Source organism: Trichoderma virens, assembly GCF_000170995.1.
Source record: "Trichoderma virens Gv29-8 chromosome Unknown TRIVIscaffold_6, whole genome shotgun sequence".
Lineage (NCBI taxonomy): Eukaryota > Fungi > Ascomycota > Sordariomycetes > Hypocreales > Hypocreaceae > Trichoderma > Trichoderma virens.
In genome coordinates this window covers 736,346-751,930 of record NW_014013743.1, presented here as the reverse complement: position 1 = coordinate 751,930, position 15,585 = coordinate 736,346, and the positions used below count along the sequence as shown (strand labels likewise).

At 52.3% G+C, this 15,585-nt stretch overlaps 5 protein-coding genes across 5 annotated transcripts; all 5 read left to right on the top strand.

The window, feature by feature from the left end:
* Positions 1–569: 569 nt before the first annotated feature.
* On the top strand, positions 570–3,512 carry TRIVIDRAFT_29668 (uncharacterized protein; the record flags this gene model as incomplete). The annotated part of the gene is made up of 4 exons (XM_014101095.1): positions 570–657; positions 734–1,501; positions 1,536–1,747; positions 1,935–3,512. 4 exons carry the CDS (start codon positions 570–572, stop codon positions 3,510–3,512), a joined length of 2,646 nt encoding a protein of 881 aa, XP_013956570.1.
* An 856-nt stretch (positions 3,513–4,368) lies between these two features.
* On the top strand, positions 4,369–5,093 carry TRIVIDRAFT_200670 (uncharacterized protein; the record flags this gene model as incomplete). Its single annotated transcript, XM_014101094.1, has 4 exons — positions 4,369–4,422; positions 4,521–4,731; positions 4,807–4,911; positions 4,993–5,093. 4 exons carry the CDS (start codon positions 4,369–4,371, stop codon positions 5,091–5,093), a joined length of 471 nt encoding a protein of 156 aa, XP_013956569.1.
* Positions 5,094–7,208: 2,115 nt separating this feature from the next.
* On the top strand, positions 7,209–10,419 carry TRIVIDRAFT_29754 (uncharacterized protein; the record flags this gene model as incomplete). Its single annotated transcript, XM_014101093.1, has 4 exons — positions 7,209–7,450; positions 7,549–7,745; positions 7,823–10,120; positions 10,211–10,419. 4 exons carry the CDS (start codon positions 7,209–7,211, stop codon positions 10,417–10,419), a joined length of 2,946 nt encoding a protein of 981 aa, XP_013956568.1.
* A 1,344-nt stretch (positions 10,420–11,763) lies between these two features.
* TRIVIDRAFT_60794 (uncharacterized protein) lies at positions 11,764–12,776 on the top strand (the record flags this gene model as incomplete). Its single annotated transcript, XM_014101092.1, has 2 exons — positions 11,764–11,787; positions 11,895–12,776. The coding sequence occupies 2 exons, from the start codon at positions 11,764–11,766 to the stop codon at positions 12,774–12,776; spliced, it is 906 nt and encodes a 301-aa protein (XP_013956567.1).
* An 806-nt stretch (positions 12,777–13,582) lies between these two features.
* Positions 13,583–15,577, top strand: TRIVIDRAFT_60795 (uncharacterized protein; the record flags this gene model as incomplete). The annotated part of the gene is made up of 3 exons (XM_014101091.1): positions 13,583–14,894; positions 14,977–15,040; positions 15,127–15,577. 3 exons carry the CDS (start codon positions 13,583–13,585, stop codon positions 15,575–15,577), a joined length of 1,827 nt encoding a protein of 608 aa, XP_013956566.1.
* Positions 15,578–15,585: the final 8 nt, after the last annotated feature.

Genomic DNA, 15,585 nt, shown 5'->3' with positions numbered 1-15,585 from the left:
CAGCATCAGCATCAGCACCAGCACCAGCATCAGGCTGACAGCTGGCACTTGCTGGCAGCCCTACAGCCCTTGTCAAGATAAATAGTCTCGCTGCCTCTTTTCCCTCCCTTCCCTTCTTTCCTATTCTCTGCCTCTTCCTACACCAGGGTAATGCTGCAGCCTTGCTTGTTCGCTTGATTTTGCTTCATGCACTGTAATTGCTCTTGCTAACAGCTGGTGCGCCCAGAACAGACTTCAAAGGAATTATCCATTCGCCAGCGTTCAACGAATTTTCGAGCAACCACGCAACTGCACAACTATACCCGCTCCGCCACCGACCTTATACCTCTTTGTCTAAATATTTACGAGAAAAAAAAAGTAGTCGATACTGTCGTCTTCATCACGCCGCGCCTTTGGTTCGATTTGGCTTCCGGCCCAAGCACCATTGACGGACCCCGGTCCAGAGGGCAGATTTGTTTGGCGAGTCTCAAGAGCGCTTTGATATGGTTATTGCGATTCGGGCCTCAAAATAGAAATACATACAATTTCAGACCTGGGAGTCAGCGAAACGCTGCAACTTCTGTGTTGCGATGGCGCCCCAACGAGACTATTATGCCGACTTGGGACTGACTCCAACGGCAGATGTTGCAGAAATCAAGAAGCAGTTCCGAAAGCTAGGTGTGTAACGATTTGCTTTCTTCTTCTTTTTTTTCTTTCTTTCCCAATCAGCAGATTTTCTAATTACTGAATACAGCTTTGAAATACCATCCTGATCGCAATCCCGGCCGAGAACAAGAAGTCAACTCTCAGTTTCAGATCATCCAAGCTGCCCACGAAGTCCTAAGCGATGCCGATGCCAAGGCCAAGTACGATGCTGCATTTATGCGGTCCGCCAGCCGATATCCTGGCGCTTCGGGAGTGAGAGGGAATCCATGGCAGAATGTTAGCCAGCAGTTTCCCGTTCCGCCGCGGCGTACAACGAGAACAGCCACCTCAGGGGCACAGAGATGGAACGAGAGGTTCTCTGCCGGTGTGCCACCGACCGCTAGACAGCATGCGTCGGCGGCAACGGCTGCTCGAGCTTTTGAAAGCATGCGGAAAGGCGGTGCCAAGAGCGGGCAGCAAGAGCGCCGTGCTCCTCCTCCTCCACCCCCTCCCCGGACTGACTCCGCAAAAAAGAGAGCTGAAGCATCTTTCGGGGCCAAGAAAACGGGCTACTATCCTCGGTCAAATACTCCTGGTGATGAGCCCCCGGTCACCAACAACAACTACTCCTCTCGCGTCAATACTGAGCGGCCAGAGCCCGCGCCAGAGCCCGCGCCAAAGCCCACGCCCGTACCCGATCCCGTACCCGATATCTTCGCCCAGTTTAGGGAAAAGAGCCGTAGTGAAGAGAGCTTCGAGGACCCTCGTCAGAGCTCTCCATACACCAAGAGTGGAGGCGAGAAGACCGATCCTTTCGATAGTGTTCCATTGAATCGGGCAAACACCACCAAGGAGTCATCTGAACCAACATCCAAGCGTCGCAGCTCTAGTACGCCCCGGAAAGAAACTAGAGAGGGGGCCCAGAGAAGGCGAGATGAGATGGGAGCAGATGGAAGACCTCGGGTCGTGCCTGTTGCCCCAAGTTCGCGACCTGCTGCTTCATTCAAAGCTCGAACAGAGGCGGCGACTGCTGCTGCACCAAATGGTAATATGTTCACGACAAACCAGACAAGCAGCCCTCCTGCTACTAACGATGCAACTCAATCCTCTCCTCATCATAACCGTGAGTGATTTGTTTGGCCATCACCAGGTCCAAAGCCATAGCTGACATTTCCACCTAAGCTTTCAACAAACCTCCGAGTCCGGTTAACGGCCCTTCAATGTATGCGACGCCCCAGAAAGACAAGCCATCCAACGGCAAGAAGAATTTTGCCAGTACCCCTCAAATGGCTACACCACCAAACAAGAAGAAGATTGTCGAAGTTGGCACAAAGAATAAACCACGTGTCCCGAGTGGAACACATGGAGCACTCCAGAGCCTCTCCCCTTTTGAACAGAAACAGTATCACATCTTGAGAAATCTGATTACGAATCAGCATGTTCCTGTTTCAAAGCCGAAAAATAAGCCACATCACAACACCCCGTGCAGCCATATATCCCCCGATGCAGAGAAAATGAATGCTAATAATATATCGCCCACTAGCTTCAACTTCAACTTGGACGATGACGCATTTTCTCCCAACTCCCCGGGAGCATCTCGATTCAGAAAGAGTAATAGCGCTGATGGAATCAATACGACTTTCGTCAAAGATGAATCTTCTGCTACTTGGCAATTTAGTGCTGGAAATGGAGAGTACGATCCCCGTCCTCAGGCCCGTTCCCAATCAAGCAGCAAAGCTGGTCGCCGCTCGCCTATTAAACGTCGGCCGGTTCCCAGCGCAAACGTACCCGATTCTGGAGCTCAGGCCCCTCAAAACGCAACAGGGTTTGATGCAGAAAGCTGGAGCACTCAGTTTGGGCCCCAGACGTTTGTTCCCCGGCCCATTACTCCCAACCCATCAGGTTCGCCCACGCGGCTGGGTCGACCAAACACACGGAAGACGAGAACTCCAAAGCCCATGGCCGGAAATGCCGCCATTGTGGATGATAGCAGTGAAGATGACATATATAGCTGGGCCGGCCGCAAAACTGATGCAAAAGCTGCAACGGTTGATAGTCCCCAAGCAATGGATATTGATCCACCACCGGCAGGTGTTCATATTCCTACTCCACCTCCTCTTGTTCCGACTACTCCTGCAGCGGCATCTACCACGGCTTCCGCTACGGTCCCCTCTACGATTCCTCCCGCACCCCAATCCCGATCACAGTCTCAGCCTCCATCGCATCCCCATCCCGTGGTTGCCAGGAACATTCCTGTTGAACCATCGCGGCCGGAATGGCGACCCGGAAATGTTACGGGCCTGGGCCAAATGTATGAGCAGCCCGAAGAAAGAAAAGAGATTCCGGTTACCTTCAAAGGGTCTGAAGATAGCGAAGAGTTCCGAGCAACGTTAGAAGACCTGAAGAATGTGGCACCATTTGCCCCGCCTAAGGCTGGTCTCAAATCATTTACAGAACTAAAGGATAATCTGCCCTTTGAGAGTCAGGCATCCTCCGAACTTCATCTCAATGTTCCCCACGCCCATCCACTGGTATTCCCTGAGCCCCCAATTGCACCTAAACTTCCGCCCACGGTTGCAGTTGATAGCATCAAGCCGAATGTTCCGTCATGGAATAAATACCTTGAGGAATTTGAAAGCTACCTACGTCGTTGGGATATCTTCAACTCACAGGTGGTTGACCATTTTGCCACGCGAAAATCCAACATCTCGCATGCAAGGGCCTCAAAGGGCTATTCATTTCTGGGCGCCCGGGGTGATGCTGACGTCGTGGAGTATCACAACTGGCTGGAGCAGGATAACGGAGTCCGCCAAAGATGGCTGGCAGCCTGCGAGGAGCACGAAATGCGATTCAGAGAATTCATGACGTTCAGAGAGAAGATGAAGTGACGACATGAATGATACGACGGGCTTGTTTTTTTTTTTTTTCCTACTTCCTTATTCTTAGCTGGCGTTTGGTTGGTAGATCTGAACAACTAGCACGCGACGGTCAGAACTTTGATGTTCATGATATGATATTTGCTTGATTCGGTTTTTCTGGTAACGATTTTCGATACCCATATCATTGGCTGGAGCATAGGTGTCGATTGCTCAGCACAGTGTTTTTTCGTCTCCTTTTGCCTTCAAAACTTTTGTTCTTTCTTGTTCTTCTTTGTTCTTTTTTTTTTTCATCAGCGGGAAAGGACATGGGGGATTATTGCAATTATTGCTTGATACAAGTACTAGATGATTAGAGGATCTCTTTGGTCTCGGAGCCAACGGACTTGAGCCGCTTGGGGGGTCTGCCGGGTATACGTGTACAATAGAAAGGTCTGCTTTGGAGATGTATATTGGAACGCGCAATTCAATAAAGTGAACGTCACTCCATGCTACGGTAATTTGCTTTCGAGGTTGCCTCTTGGGCTCTCTCTGAAGGGGACTTGATACTTGTCTTTAGATGGGCTTCACTTTACTTTGCCCTAGATTGTGTCCCATGGCCTTGTCGAATCCGACTACTACTTGATCTGTGACTGAGGAGTGACTCAGTCTTAAATTGCTCATTCACTGGGCGACATGTCATTCACTTCAACCCCTTTTCAGATTTATCTTGGCATCCCATATTCTGGCTAGGTCGTCTTATAATATAGACCTCCTACAAAAGTCTTACTACCCATCAGTTCTGTCTTCTCATACTCATCGCATTTCTCGATTTACGCTGGACAAGATCTTAACCTATCCGCAAGCCCAAAATCAACGAACAACCAATATGGATCCTGGAATCCAGGAAAAGGGTGCCTCGGCCTGGACAGATGAGGCTAAAGTACGGAGCACACTTAAGCCAAACGGCCCTTCGGTCTCTAGCAGCGTGTACCACGAGCCTGATATAGCTAACAGGGGTTGCCATATTCACAGTTCCAGTTCCTGCTGCGAATCGTTGCGCAACTCAAGGGAGATGGCCGGGGCATAAGTATTAAATGGGAGAAGATCAACATCCCTGGACGAACCCCCAAGAGTTTGCAGAATATGTGGACCAAAATCAATAAGCAAATCGCTGAGTTTGAGGCTCGAGAGAGCGGCGGCGAGGGCTCAGCTGTGGCCGTGCCTGCCAAGCCGAGAAAGAGGGTCCCCGGTGAGTGATATCCTTTTGCCATGGGCTTTCATGACGACGTCTAGAGTTTGATGTTGATACTTTTGAGGCATCCAGCCGGAAAGAAGGGCTTGGCCATGGCGGTAGACCAAGGCGATGGAGGCCTCGATGATGACGACCTTCACTTCAAGCAAAAGTTTCTGATGAAACGTGCTGCCGAAGGTATGGGTATGGGTTTTCTTCAAGAGGCCGAGTGCGGGAATGAAAAGAATGCTACTGACTGAATACGATGGTTTCATCTAGAACTTGATGATGAGTACCTTGGAGTAGGCAAGAAGCGGGCCAAAGTCAAAGCTGAGACAACGACTGATGGTGCTATTCGCGTGAAGAAAGAGGGCAAATGAGGGATTTGGGGTGTGCCTCTTTACATCTTCAGATCATGGGAGATTCAAGATGAATCATGGGTTTGCACAGCTTGTGGAGAGAGACGATTTGCTTTTGATGTTGAGCATGCAGTGGAATCTGAGCGCATATTACCTGTTGGTACAACGACATAGGAACAAGCTGCGGATGAATGAGATACGATGGATGAGCCCGGCGGAGCATGATTGCTAGCTATCACACACAATACTCGAGACATTGTCTTTGACAGAAACATCGTATCAACTAAGAGTCTTTCTGCTGAGTCAGGCATCATCACACGGCCACTTAGTGAATGCAACGCTGTTAGTGTTATGTATGTACATGCATAGGCGCGTGTAAGTGAAGATCTCCCACCCTTTTCCGCAGATCAGCAGGTCGGACTGGAGCAGACTGCCGATTACGTGCATACGAGCTTTTGAAGCACTGGGCCGTGGTACAAGAAAAATATCCCGGGTGGGAGTTCTTAGGCGATATGCAGGCCTGGTGTTGTGACCCGTTCTCAAGGGCGGACAGGGCGGAGAAAGCTGCAGTTGGGGGAATTTTTGGGGGGCGTGTGTGTGTAAGGGCGTTTGCGGTGCTGTGACGACATGTGGGAATCCGATGCAGCAATCCCTAGGGGTTTGGAGGCTTTTCAAGATAAAAAATATGAAGCGTGGTTCGTGTACAAGTACGTATGGGGACTATGTATCACCAGCGATGAAAGGGAGTCAATAAAGGGAGAAGGGAGCAGACAAACAATGACGACGATGCTCCATCGAGGCAGTGATATTGCTGGTGGGGTGGGTGGGAGGGCCATGTTTTGGTTGAGATGGGGCTGCCGGAGGGAGGCAAAAAGAGGGTGTGAACGACTGGAGCCTTGGACTTTACGAATTAATTGGCTTATGCTGGTTGGCTGCTCGATGCAACACAAGCACAGGATATACGCAAAGGAGGGAGGTTGAATGATGGTGGTGTTGAGCTCGGTGTGTGGAGGTGGCGGGCCTACCCTGGAACTGGATTTTGCATCACCTTTTTCCTCTTCGTTTTTGCCCCTTCCGTCAGCTACGAGTACGTGCTAAGCTATCATCACCTCTGCCTAGTCGCCTCTACTAGTCCAACCTGGAGTGCAGATACAAGGGGCAGCTGTGGAATGAAGTGCGTAATAATGGATCGCAGAGGCCCAGCTCTTAGCGGCTTGTTCCAGGCGGCTATTCACACGATAGGCTGGCGAGTGGCCTGGCAGTCTCTTTGAGGTTAATGCGGTCCAGGTGGTTTTTAGTGCGAGTCCAGGTACCTCTTTGCGCTGAGACGGGCAAGACAGGTGCTGGGACCCAGTGCCGGAGCACCTTGAGGTACAAGTACGTACCCGCTACAGCCTGCCTGCTGATCCACCTTTTTTTTTTTCTCCACGACTCCAAAGGCTGCATACAAGGAACCGTTTTGCCCAAGGTCCGGCATCACATGGGCTGCTGCTTTGCTGCCAATTGTTCCATCCACCACCATCTTTTCCTCTGCCGCGCTGCCTCTCCTTTGTCTGCGGCCGATATCACGCGCTCTAGAGCCTCTGCCCGCGTCTTTGATGCGCTGCTACCCTACGCGACACGCCGCGAGTCCGTCAATCGCTTCCACCCCGCGGTCCAGCGCCAGCAGTCAATGCGCGAATCGCTGCCGGCTGCCTCGACGAGTATAAGACGAGACGGGTGCCGACTCGAGAGCCTAGCTTCGGCCCGGATCCTTTTCGGCTTCTAGTTGCGACTTGGCTGCTGAGACGCTGCTTCTCCAAGCAACGGAGTCGATCAAGGGCGAGCTACAGAGGCTGTCTGAAAAACGACACATCTACCTGCATACCCATCAAGGGACAACAACAGCCCCCTTCTCTCCGCCCCCAAGCTGCACGGCAGGCCCCGTTTTAGCCTCAGGGGTAGAAGCAACAACAAAAAACGAACAACAGACTACCAACAAAAGTCAAAATGAACGGCACATCGACTTCGGCGGGGGGCAAGAGAAAAGCTCCCGAGTCGGCTCAGGCGAGCCCTCCCGCCAAGAGACCGGTCAACGGCAGCAACAAGCACGACATTGACATGGAAATGGCGGTTCCCGACATCACCGTTGACGAGATGAGCTTTGAAGAAGGCTCCGAGGCCGCTAGCGACTTGCATCCTCACGTCTACATCGGCACTCCCGGCAGCTTCGGCGAGTGGCAAGACACCATCCAAAAGGTCGTTCGCAACGTCGTCGCCATCCGATTCTGCCAGACGTGCTCCTTTGATACGGATCCTGCCTTGACGAGCGAGGCCACCGGCTTTGTCGTCGATTCAGAGAGAGGGTATGTGCTCTACTGTGCTGCTGTGTGCTTTTTGTTTTGCCTGCCCACCACGCTGGATAGGCCGTGAATCTATGCCAATCAGACAATTGGGTAACTACCATGCTGACGTGTTGCTTGCCTTTCCTATCTAGTTACATCTTGACGAATCGCCATGTTGTCGGATCTGGTCCGTTTTGGGGACACTGCGTGTTTGACAATCACGAGGAAGTCGACTGTTACCCCGTCTACCGCGACCCCGTTCACGATTTCGGCATCCTTCGATACGACCCCAAGGCGATTAAGTATATGCATGTGGATGGTCTCACTTTGAGCCCTGACCTGGCAAAAGGTGCGTTGACCTGGCGCGTCTTGTTGGACAAGAAAAGACATGGAAGAAGGAAAATGCTGACCTATGATGGAATCTAGTTGGTACCGAGATTCGCGTCGTCGGAAACGATGCTGGTGAAAAGCTGAGTATTCTTTCGGGTGTTATTAGTCGTTTGGATCGAAATGCGCCCGAATATGGCGATGGATACAGCGACTTCAACACGTGCTACTATCAGGCCAATGCTGCTGCCAGTGGTGGAAGTTCTGGCAGTCCCGTCGTGAACAAGGATGGCTGCGCCGTTGCGCTCCAGGCCGGTGGTCGATCTGATGGCGCCTCGACTGACTATTTCCTGCCCCTGGACCGGCCACTGCGCGCGCTTCAATGCATCCAGCAGGGCAAGCCCATTACGCGCGGCGACATCCAGTGCCAATTTTTGCTCAAGCCCTTTGACGAGTGCCGCAGGCTGGGACTCAGCCCGGAGTGGGAGTCGGCGATGCGACAGGCTTTCCCTGAAGAGACCAACATGCTGGTTGCCGAAATCGTCTTGCCTTCTGGGCCCTCCGATGGCAAGATCGAAGAGGGTGATGTCCTCATCAAGGTGAACGGCGAGCTGATTACGCAGTTCATCCGCCTTGACGACATCCTGGATTCGAGTGTGGGCGACACCATCAAGTTTCACTTGCAACGCGGAGGACAGGACATTGAGGTTGACATCGTGGTCGGCGATCTTCACAAGATTACACCAGATCGCTTTGTGACTGTTGCCGGAGCCAGCTTCCACGACATCTCGTACCAACAGGCAAGGCTCTATGGCGTAGCCGTCAAGGGAGTTTACATCTGCGAGGCTGCAGGATCTTTCCGGTTTGATAATACGGACAACGGATTCATCGTGCAGTCTGTAGACCAGAAGAAGGTACCAGATCTGGACACGTTCATCGAAGTGATGAAGCAGATTCCCGACAAGGCGCGGGTGGTTGTCACTTACAAACACCTGCGCGACCTGCACACGCTCATCACGACCGTCATCTACGTCGACAGACACTGGTCGGCCAAGATGAAGCTGGCTGTTCGCAACGATGTCACTGGCTTGTGGGACTTTTCTGACCTCGCTGAGCCTCTGCCGCCCGTGGCCCCTGTTCGGCGGTCCGCTTCGTTCATCGAGCTGGACCACATGCCGCACCCCGGCATCGCGGCCTTGATCCGCAGCTTTGTCCACATCAATTGCACTTTGCCCGTCAAGCTCGACGGCTTCCCTAAGAACCGACGCTGGGGCATGGGCCTTGTTATTGACGCTGACAAGGGCCTTGTCCTCATTTCTCGAGCTGTGGTTCCGTATGATTTGTGCGACATCACCGTTACTATTGCCGACTCCGTTATCGTCGAGGGCAAGGTCGTTTTCCTGCACCCGCTGCAGAACTACACCATCATCAAATATGATCCCGCCTTGGTGGATGTGCCCGTCATGAGCGCCCGCCTCAGTGATCAGCACCTCACCCAGGGCGCCAAGACGTACTTCTTGGGCTACAACAGGATAGGGAGAGTTGTCCATGGATCCACCAACGTGACGGAGATCACAGCGGTTGCCATCCCCGCCAACTCGGGAGCACCACGTTATCGCGCCGTCAATGTAGATGCCATTACCATCGACAGCAACCTCGGGGCGTCGTGTGGCAGTGGTGTGCTGGTTGCGGAAGACGGGACCGTGCAGGCCCTTTGGCTGCAGTATCTGGGAGAGCGCTCCCCGAGCACTCAGAGAGACGAGGAGTACCATCTGGGTCTGGGTACGCCAACTCTGCTACCAGTCATCTCGGCCATCCAGAAGGGAGAGACGCCGAAGCTGCATATGCTGTCGGTAGAGTTCCGATCCATCCACATGTCGCAGGCGCGCGTTATGGGCGTCTCGGACGAGTGGATCAACAAGGTTACACAGGCAAACCGGTCTCACCACCAACTGTTCATGGTTAGCAAGAGGGCATTTGAGCGGGTTAACCAGCCGGTAACCCTCATGGAAGGCGACGTGGTGCTAATGCTCAACGGCAAAATCTGCACCACCATTTCCGACTTTGACGTGATGTATTCGAACGAGGTCCTGGACGCCGTCATTGTGCGAAACTGTGAAGAGCTACACCTCCAGCTGCCGACGGTTACTGCCGACGACATGGAGACGCACCATGCCGTGTCGTTTTGCGGAGCCATTTTCCACCGCCCGCACCTGGCTGTTCGCCAGCAGATTAGCAAGCTTCACAGCGAGGTGTATGTGTCGAGTCGAATCCGTGGCTCTCCTGCCTACCAATACGGAGTTGCGCCGACCAACTTCATCACACATGTCAATGGCGAGCCGACGCCGGATCTGGATTCCTTCATTGCGGCGACGCGGAAAATTCCCGATAACACATGTAAGTCACTTTTTACTTTTATTGTTTTCCTTTTTTACTTTTGGCATCTTGTTCAAGGCCGATCTAGAGCTGACACAATTTGCATCGCAGACTTCCGTCTCAAGGCCGTCACATTTGACTCGGTGCCTTGGGTGATTACAATGAAGAAGAATGACCACTACTTCCCTACCATGGAATGGATCAAAGACAGCAACGAGCCCTGCGGCTGGCGTCGGGTGACGTACGAGGGCAACCAAGTCTTTGAGGGAGAGGCGACCGATGGAATCCCAACGGTTGCCGGCAATGCCGAGATGGAATAATTTCAGACACCAATCCACGGGCTATGGACGAGCTGATGAAAGGATAGCTGGGATAAGGGTATGCATGATGACGGAACTGTAAAAAAAAACACACACACAACACACACATGGATGGGCAAACGGGTCAATATGGGCGTTTAACGGCTATGAAGGATTTCACATGGGAGTTTTCTTGAGCTGTTTCTTCTTCTTCTTCTTCTTCTTCTTCTTCTTCTTCTTCTTCTTCTTCTCTTTTTTCTCCTCTTCTCCCTCTTCTTCTTATTACAATTACGGCATTTGTGGCATCTTAGAAGGAGGATTGGGGGTTGGACTTGGTGGAGTGATTTCTCTCGACACTAGGCCGTCGGCAGAAGAGCAGCAGTCTGTGGGGACTCACTGCATACCTTGGGTTATTACACTACAAACTTACTGGATTATTGGTAGAGACGTGGGAGTGGGAGTGTACAGCATGATGCGTGTACAGAGAGAGGCTGTTTGTACCCGTAGAATAGTATCACGTCGAGTAGTTTTTGTTTGTCTACTGCTAACCAACCACGGTATGCCTTCTGTATCTCTCCAACCCCCCTACATACACACACATGAGAGACATGCATTGCATCATCCAACCGGCATCATCTCAGACCACCAGATGCAGCACTAGATGCAGCGTGCCGGCTAGTCCTATCACGGCTCACCACGTAGAGACTGCTCCTATCGGGTGCTACCAATGGTGTTGAGGTTGGATGCAGGTTCATGAGAAAAGGGAAGTGTTTGAGTAGCGTGCGGGTCCAAGTGTAATTAATAAGTAAGTAGCAGTACTGGCAACTAAGACACTGTGCCATTGTCTTTAGTACCTGGTATATCGTGTGTGTCGTTTTAGTTCTGGTTCATTGTTGTCTTTATGCTGTCTTTATGCTATAACACCAGTCTATCAATGGAATTGAAGATCCGAGGGGTTCGAGTTGATCAAATGCTTTTGAAGGCCCCGCAACAACCAAGTGGGCTACAATTGAAGACCAGACAGACACTAACTGTCAAGGCTTAATAGCGGGTACGTTGTAGGCTAAGGCTCAGGTAAGGCTAAGGATGGATGGATTAGCTGCTAGCAGGTACCTTGAATTGGCACTGGAGCGGACCACCAGTGACGTTTTGTCTCAACATGCCTCCAGAAGCTCCGGTTTGGTGTCTGCCTACTTCGTACCTCCAGGCACTCCTTGATTTAATCCTGCTGCCTCAGTTTGCCCAATTCTTGATATAAAATCGCCGGCTTGATACTCTCTCGTTGTTCTCATCATCATCATCCCTTTCCTCTCTATACGATATCCTCTTGAATTCCCGTCCAACCGAAACCAGGAATCCTCCGCGATGCCCCTCGCAGCGACCTGGCTGGTAAGTCTTGATTTCTGATTTCAGTCCATCTTATGAACCCCGCCAGCTCCAGTGACGCAACCCGCAAGAGCTGAGCTGAGCTGACGTTGCAATGACCATGGCTACAGACCAAGCTCAAGGTCCAGCTGAAGCTCGCCATTGCGCGCCTGCGCATGGTGCAGCAGCGGGATGAGCAGCTGGGCAAGACGCAGCGCCGGGCCATGGCGCAGCTCCTCGAGGCGGGCAAGGTCGACTCGGCAACGATCCGCGTCGAGAACATCATCCGGTCCGACATCACGAGCGAGCTTCACGAGCTGTTGGAGCTGTACTGCGAGCTGCTGCTTGCGCGGGCCGGCCTGATGGAGGGGACCGTGTGCGACCCGGGGCTGGAAGAAGCCATCAAGAGCATCCTCTATGCGGCGCCCAAGACAGAGATCAAGGAGCTCATGACGGTGCGGACGCTGCTGGCAGAGAAATACGGCAAGGAGTTTGTCCTCGCGGCCATGGACAACGCAGACGGCAAGGTCAATGAAAAGGTGGTCAAGAAGCTGAGCGTGGAGGCGCCGCGACAGGAGCTGGTGACAGGCTATCTGGAGGAGATTGCAAAGGCGTACGGCGTCGATTGGCCCAAAAGGGAGAGAACGATCACGCCGCCACCCCCGGATCTGCTGGACGATGATGAAGACGTGGACGGCGGCGATCCGTCGGGTGGACAGGCGCAGAAGAACGATCTGACCAAGCCTCTAACGGCAGCGGAGAGGAAACTCTCGCTGGGCGAGGAGCAGATGGACCGGGCCACGCCGCCGAGCGCGAGGCTGGGAGAGCCCAAGAGCCCGCTGATGGTGACGCCGCCGCGGATGACGACGGACAATGTGCACCCGAAGGTGATGATGGGGTCCGTGGAGCTCAAGAGCAAGAAGGAAGAGGTGGCGCGGAAGAAGGAGCCGGAAGGGTCAATACCGGACATTGGGGATCTCGAGAGGAGATTTGCGGCGCTGAAGAAGAGGTGATGTTGTGGTGGTGTGCTTGTGTGCTTGCGATGTGACATGAGCCCGGGAATTACAGAGCAGCGAAAGCATTTCAAGGGCACATACATGTGTGTGCGCGCGCGTGTGTTTACACGAGTTTGTATGCGTCTAATACCATCAATACCAGAACCATAGCCATACCATAACTACAAACTACACCATGTAGGTACCAACTGAAGTTACTTGTACAACTGCTTTCGAGTTGCATTTTGCACTCGTATCTGATGCTGTGTCGACGACGTTGTGTTTCTGTTGCTCATTTATACAATCCTTGCCCCCCATGACGGCCTCAGCAGAATTGGTACAACCGAATGGGTACAGGTACCAGCGTCATCCAGCATAGGATTTGTTGTGCTGTTTTTTTTATTACCCGTCTCCTCCTCTTTTTCTCCTCCTTATGCCGGCCTGCTGCTTCGGCGCGATTCGGACCAGTCACGGGCATTGGCTCTTGTTACACAGCAGATTGCCAATCCGGCTGGGCATTATTTAAGGTGCCAGCGTTGTCGTGCGTGCTTCCGTCGGGTTTCCCTTCCCTCCTCTTTTTTTTTTTTTTTTCCCTCTTCTTCTTCTTCTTGTCATCGTCTACTTCGCAATTCCAGCTTGCTTTGTTTTTTGTCGAGTCTGGTTGTTTTGCCTTATCTTGCCTTGCCTTTGCAATTGGCGACGCATCTCTTTGACGGCTGAGACTCCGCTCTTTGGCTTTTTTTTTTGTCCGTCAAATTGCAAGTACTCACTCTCGCTCTTCTTGCTGGGCATTTTTGCTGCTGTTCATTTCCTCGTCTGTCTGTATGTCTGCCAGTTGGCACAGCTGCATGTTTGGCTTTGCCAGAACTTGCCAGCTGCCAGCCGTCTCCATGTCACCTCACGTGCTCGTGCCAGCAGAAAAACATGAAGAAGAGAATCTGCAAGCTTCTTTTCTCTTCTGCCTGGCCTGCCTCACCTTCTTCGCCGTTGTTTCGCTTCTGATCAGCTACCTCGAGGCGTACAAACGGAGACTCGTCAAGTTCCTCCTCATCCCCTTTGCGGCTCTTCAAGAGGGTGAAGAAGATGATGACGAGCATCTTTCCCGTCATCTAACGCAGCAAAATCCCAATCACGTTGATTATTTCCATCAATTTCAATCTGGTCACTACAAATACGACAACCCCTTCGGTATGTCTGCGTCAAAGTTCGCCATGGAGACTGACAGAGACGTGCTCTACCACGCTCAAGTTACTCTGGGCTGTAACGGTCTCCGTGATCTCTACAACCTGGGTTTCATGCGTCAAGACACTTTGGAGAGGCGAATCAAGGCTGCCGGCAACCGCATCAATTTGAACAGCACTGTTTCCCTCTGTGCCGTCTGGCTTCGCGAGAAGATTGGCCGCACCTTTTCCACCGCTGGCACGTTGCCTTCACTCAAGGGTCTCTGTCTCTTCCTCGAGCGCAGAGGCTGCACGCGAGACATGTGCTGCCAAATATTATACGACGCCTTTCAGAAAGTTGACCCAAGCCACGCGGACCAGGTCTCGCTGCGAGTTGACACCAGCGTGGTGCTGACGAGCTTCCGCGCTGTTGTCGACCACATCTACGACCACTGGTATCAATGGCTTGACGAGTCGGAGTCGCCAGCAGATGTTGTCGAACTTGAACCAGACCAACCAAAGAACGATGATGGCGGGTTGTCCTATCCTGCCTACAACCACAATCTGGAGATGTTGTCGCCAGCTGAGCATAACCTTTACCTCGTCGAAAGCCTTGAGCAGCTTCACAAAGGCCACGATCATCATTCCATTCGCGACAATGACGATGCTAAACGCGGAGCCAAAAGACGTCAACACCCTGGACACCGCGCGCCCTTTGATCTCGGACAGGCTAGTTCATGGGGCTCTGAGCCCAACCAGTCTGACAAGTGTGCCACTCGATTGCAAGATTGCGTGTGCAAGGAATGCAGTATCATAGGTTGGCTTTCCCATTCTGCTGGTGAACTCCTCATAACCACGGACGACATAGATATTCCTGAAGAAGAGAGATTCAGAGCTCATGAAAAAATGGTCATGAATCCTCAACGAGCTGCTTTGCTGGTCAGCACTTGCCCCGTCGTCGCGGCAAACAAAGCTGGTAGCAAGACCACTCAACCGCATGTCCTCCTTAACATAGAGACTGACAAGGAATCGACGTCTGATCTAATCATGTTTTCTAGCAGCTCTGGAACTGGTGGACTCGGACCTGTTCATGCCAAGGGCCGTTTGTCACCTTAGGAAGATGTAAGTTTGCCCCCCCCCGTCTGTTTGCCTTCGCTAAGCAGCATGTTTGCTAACTACTGTGGCTGTTGTTAGGATCTTGACGGCAGAAAAGGAAAGGAAAGTATGGATGCGGAAAGTGTGACTTCGTGGAATGTGATCAATGCTGAGAACATTGACGATGGCATGGAAGAAGTTGATCGTTTCTTAGCAGAACTTGATGCTTGTACTGAGGGAGGAGCGCAGAATCAAGGCATGGCATCGCAAGCTCAAGACGAGGCTCGCAAACAGCAAAACCGGGACAGCGCACCTATTATGGAGCAACCTCTGCTCGACAGTGCTCCAGAGTTGGGCAATGAACAAGGCTCTGTACCAGCAATCATGTCGGATCTTCACTTGGGTGTTGGCAACAAGCCGGTCCACGGGGACCCCTCGTACGACCCTATGGTCCAGGATTTGTTTGAAGGCCGAAGCAACCTTCGGATCCAGAAAGCAAAACGTCTTACGGCCCTTGAGATGTGGGATATTGTTGATGGCACAACCTCGAACGATGACCATTAGCCTTTGCA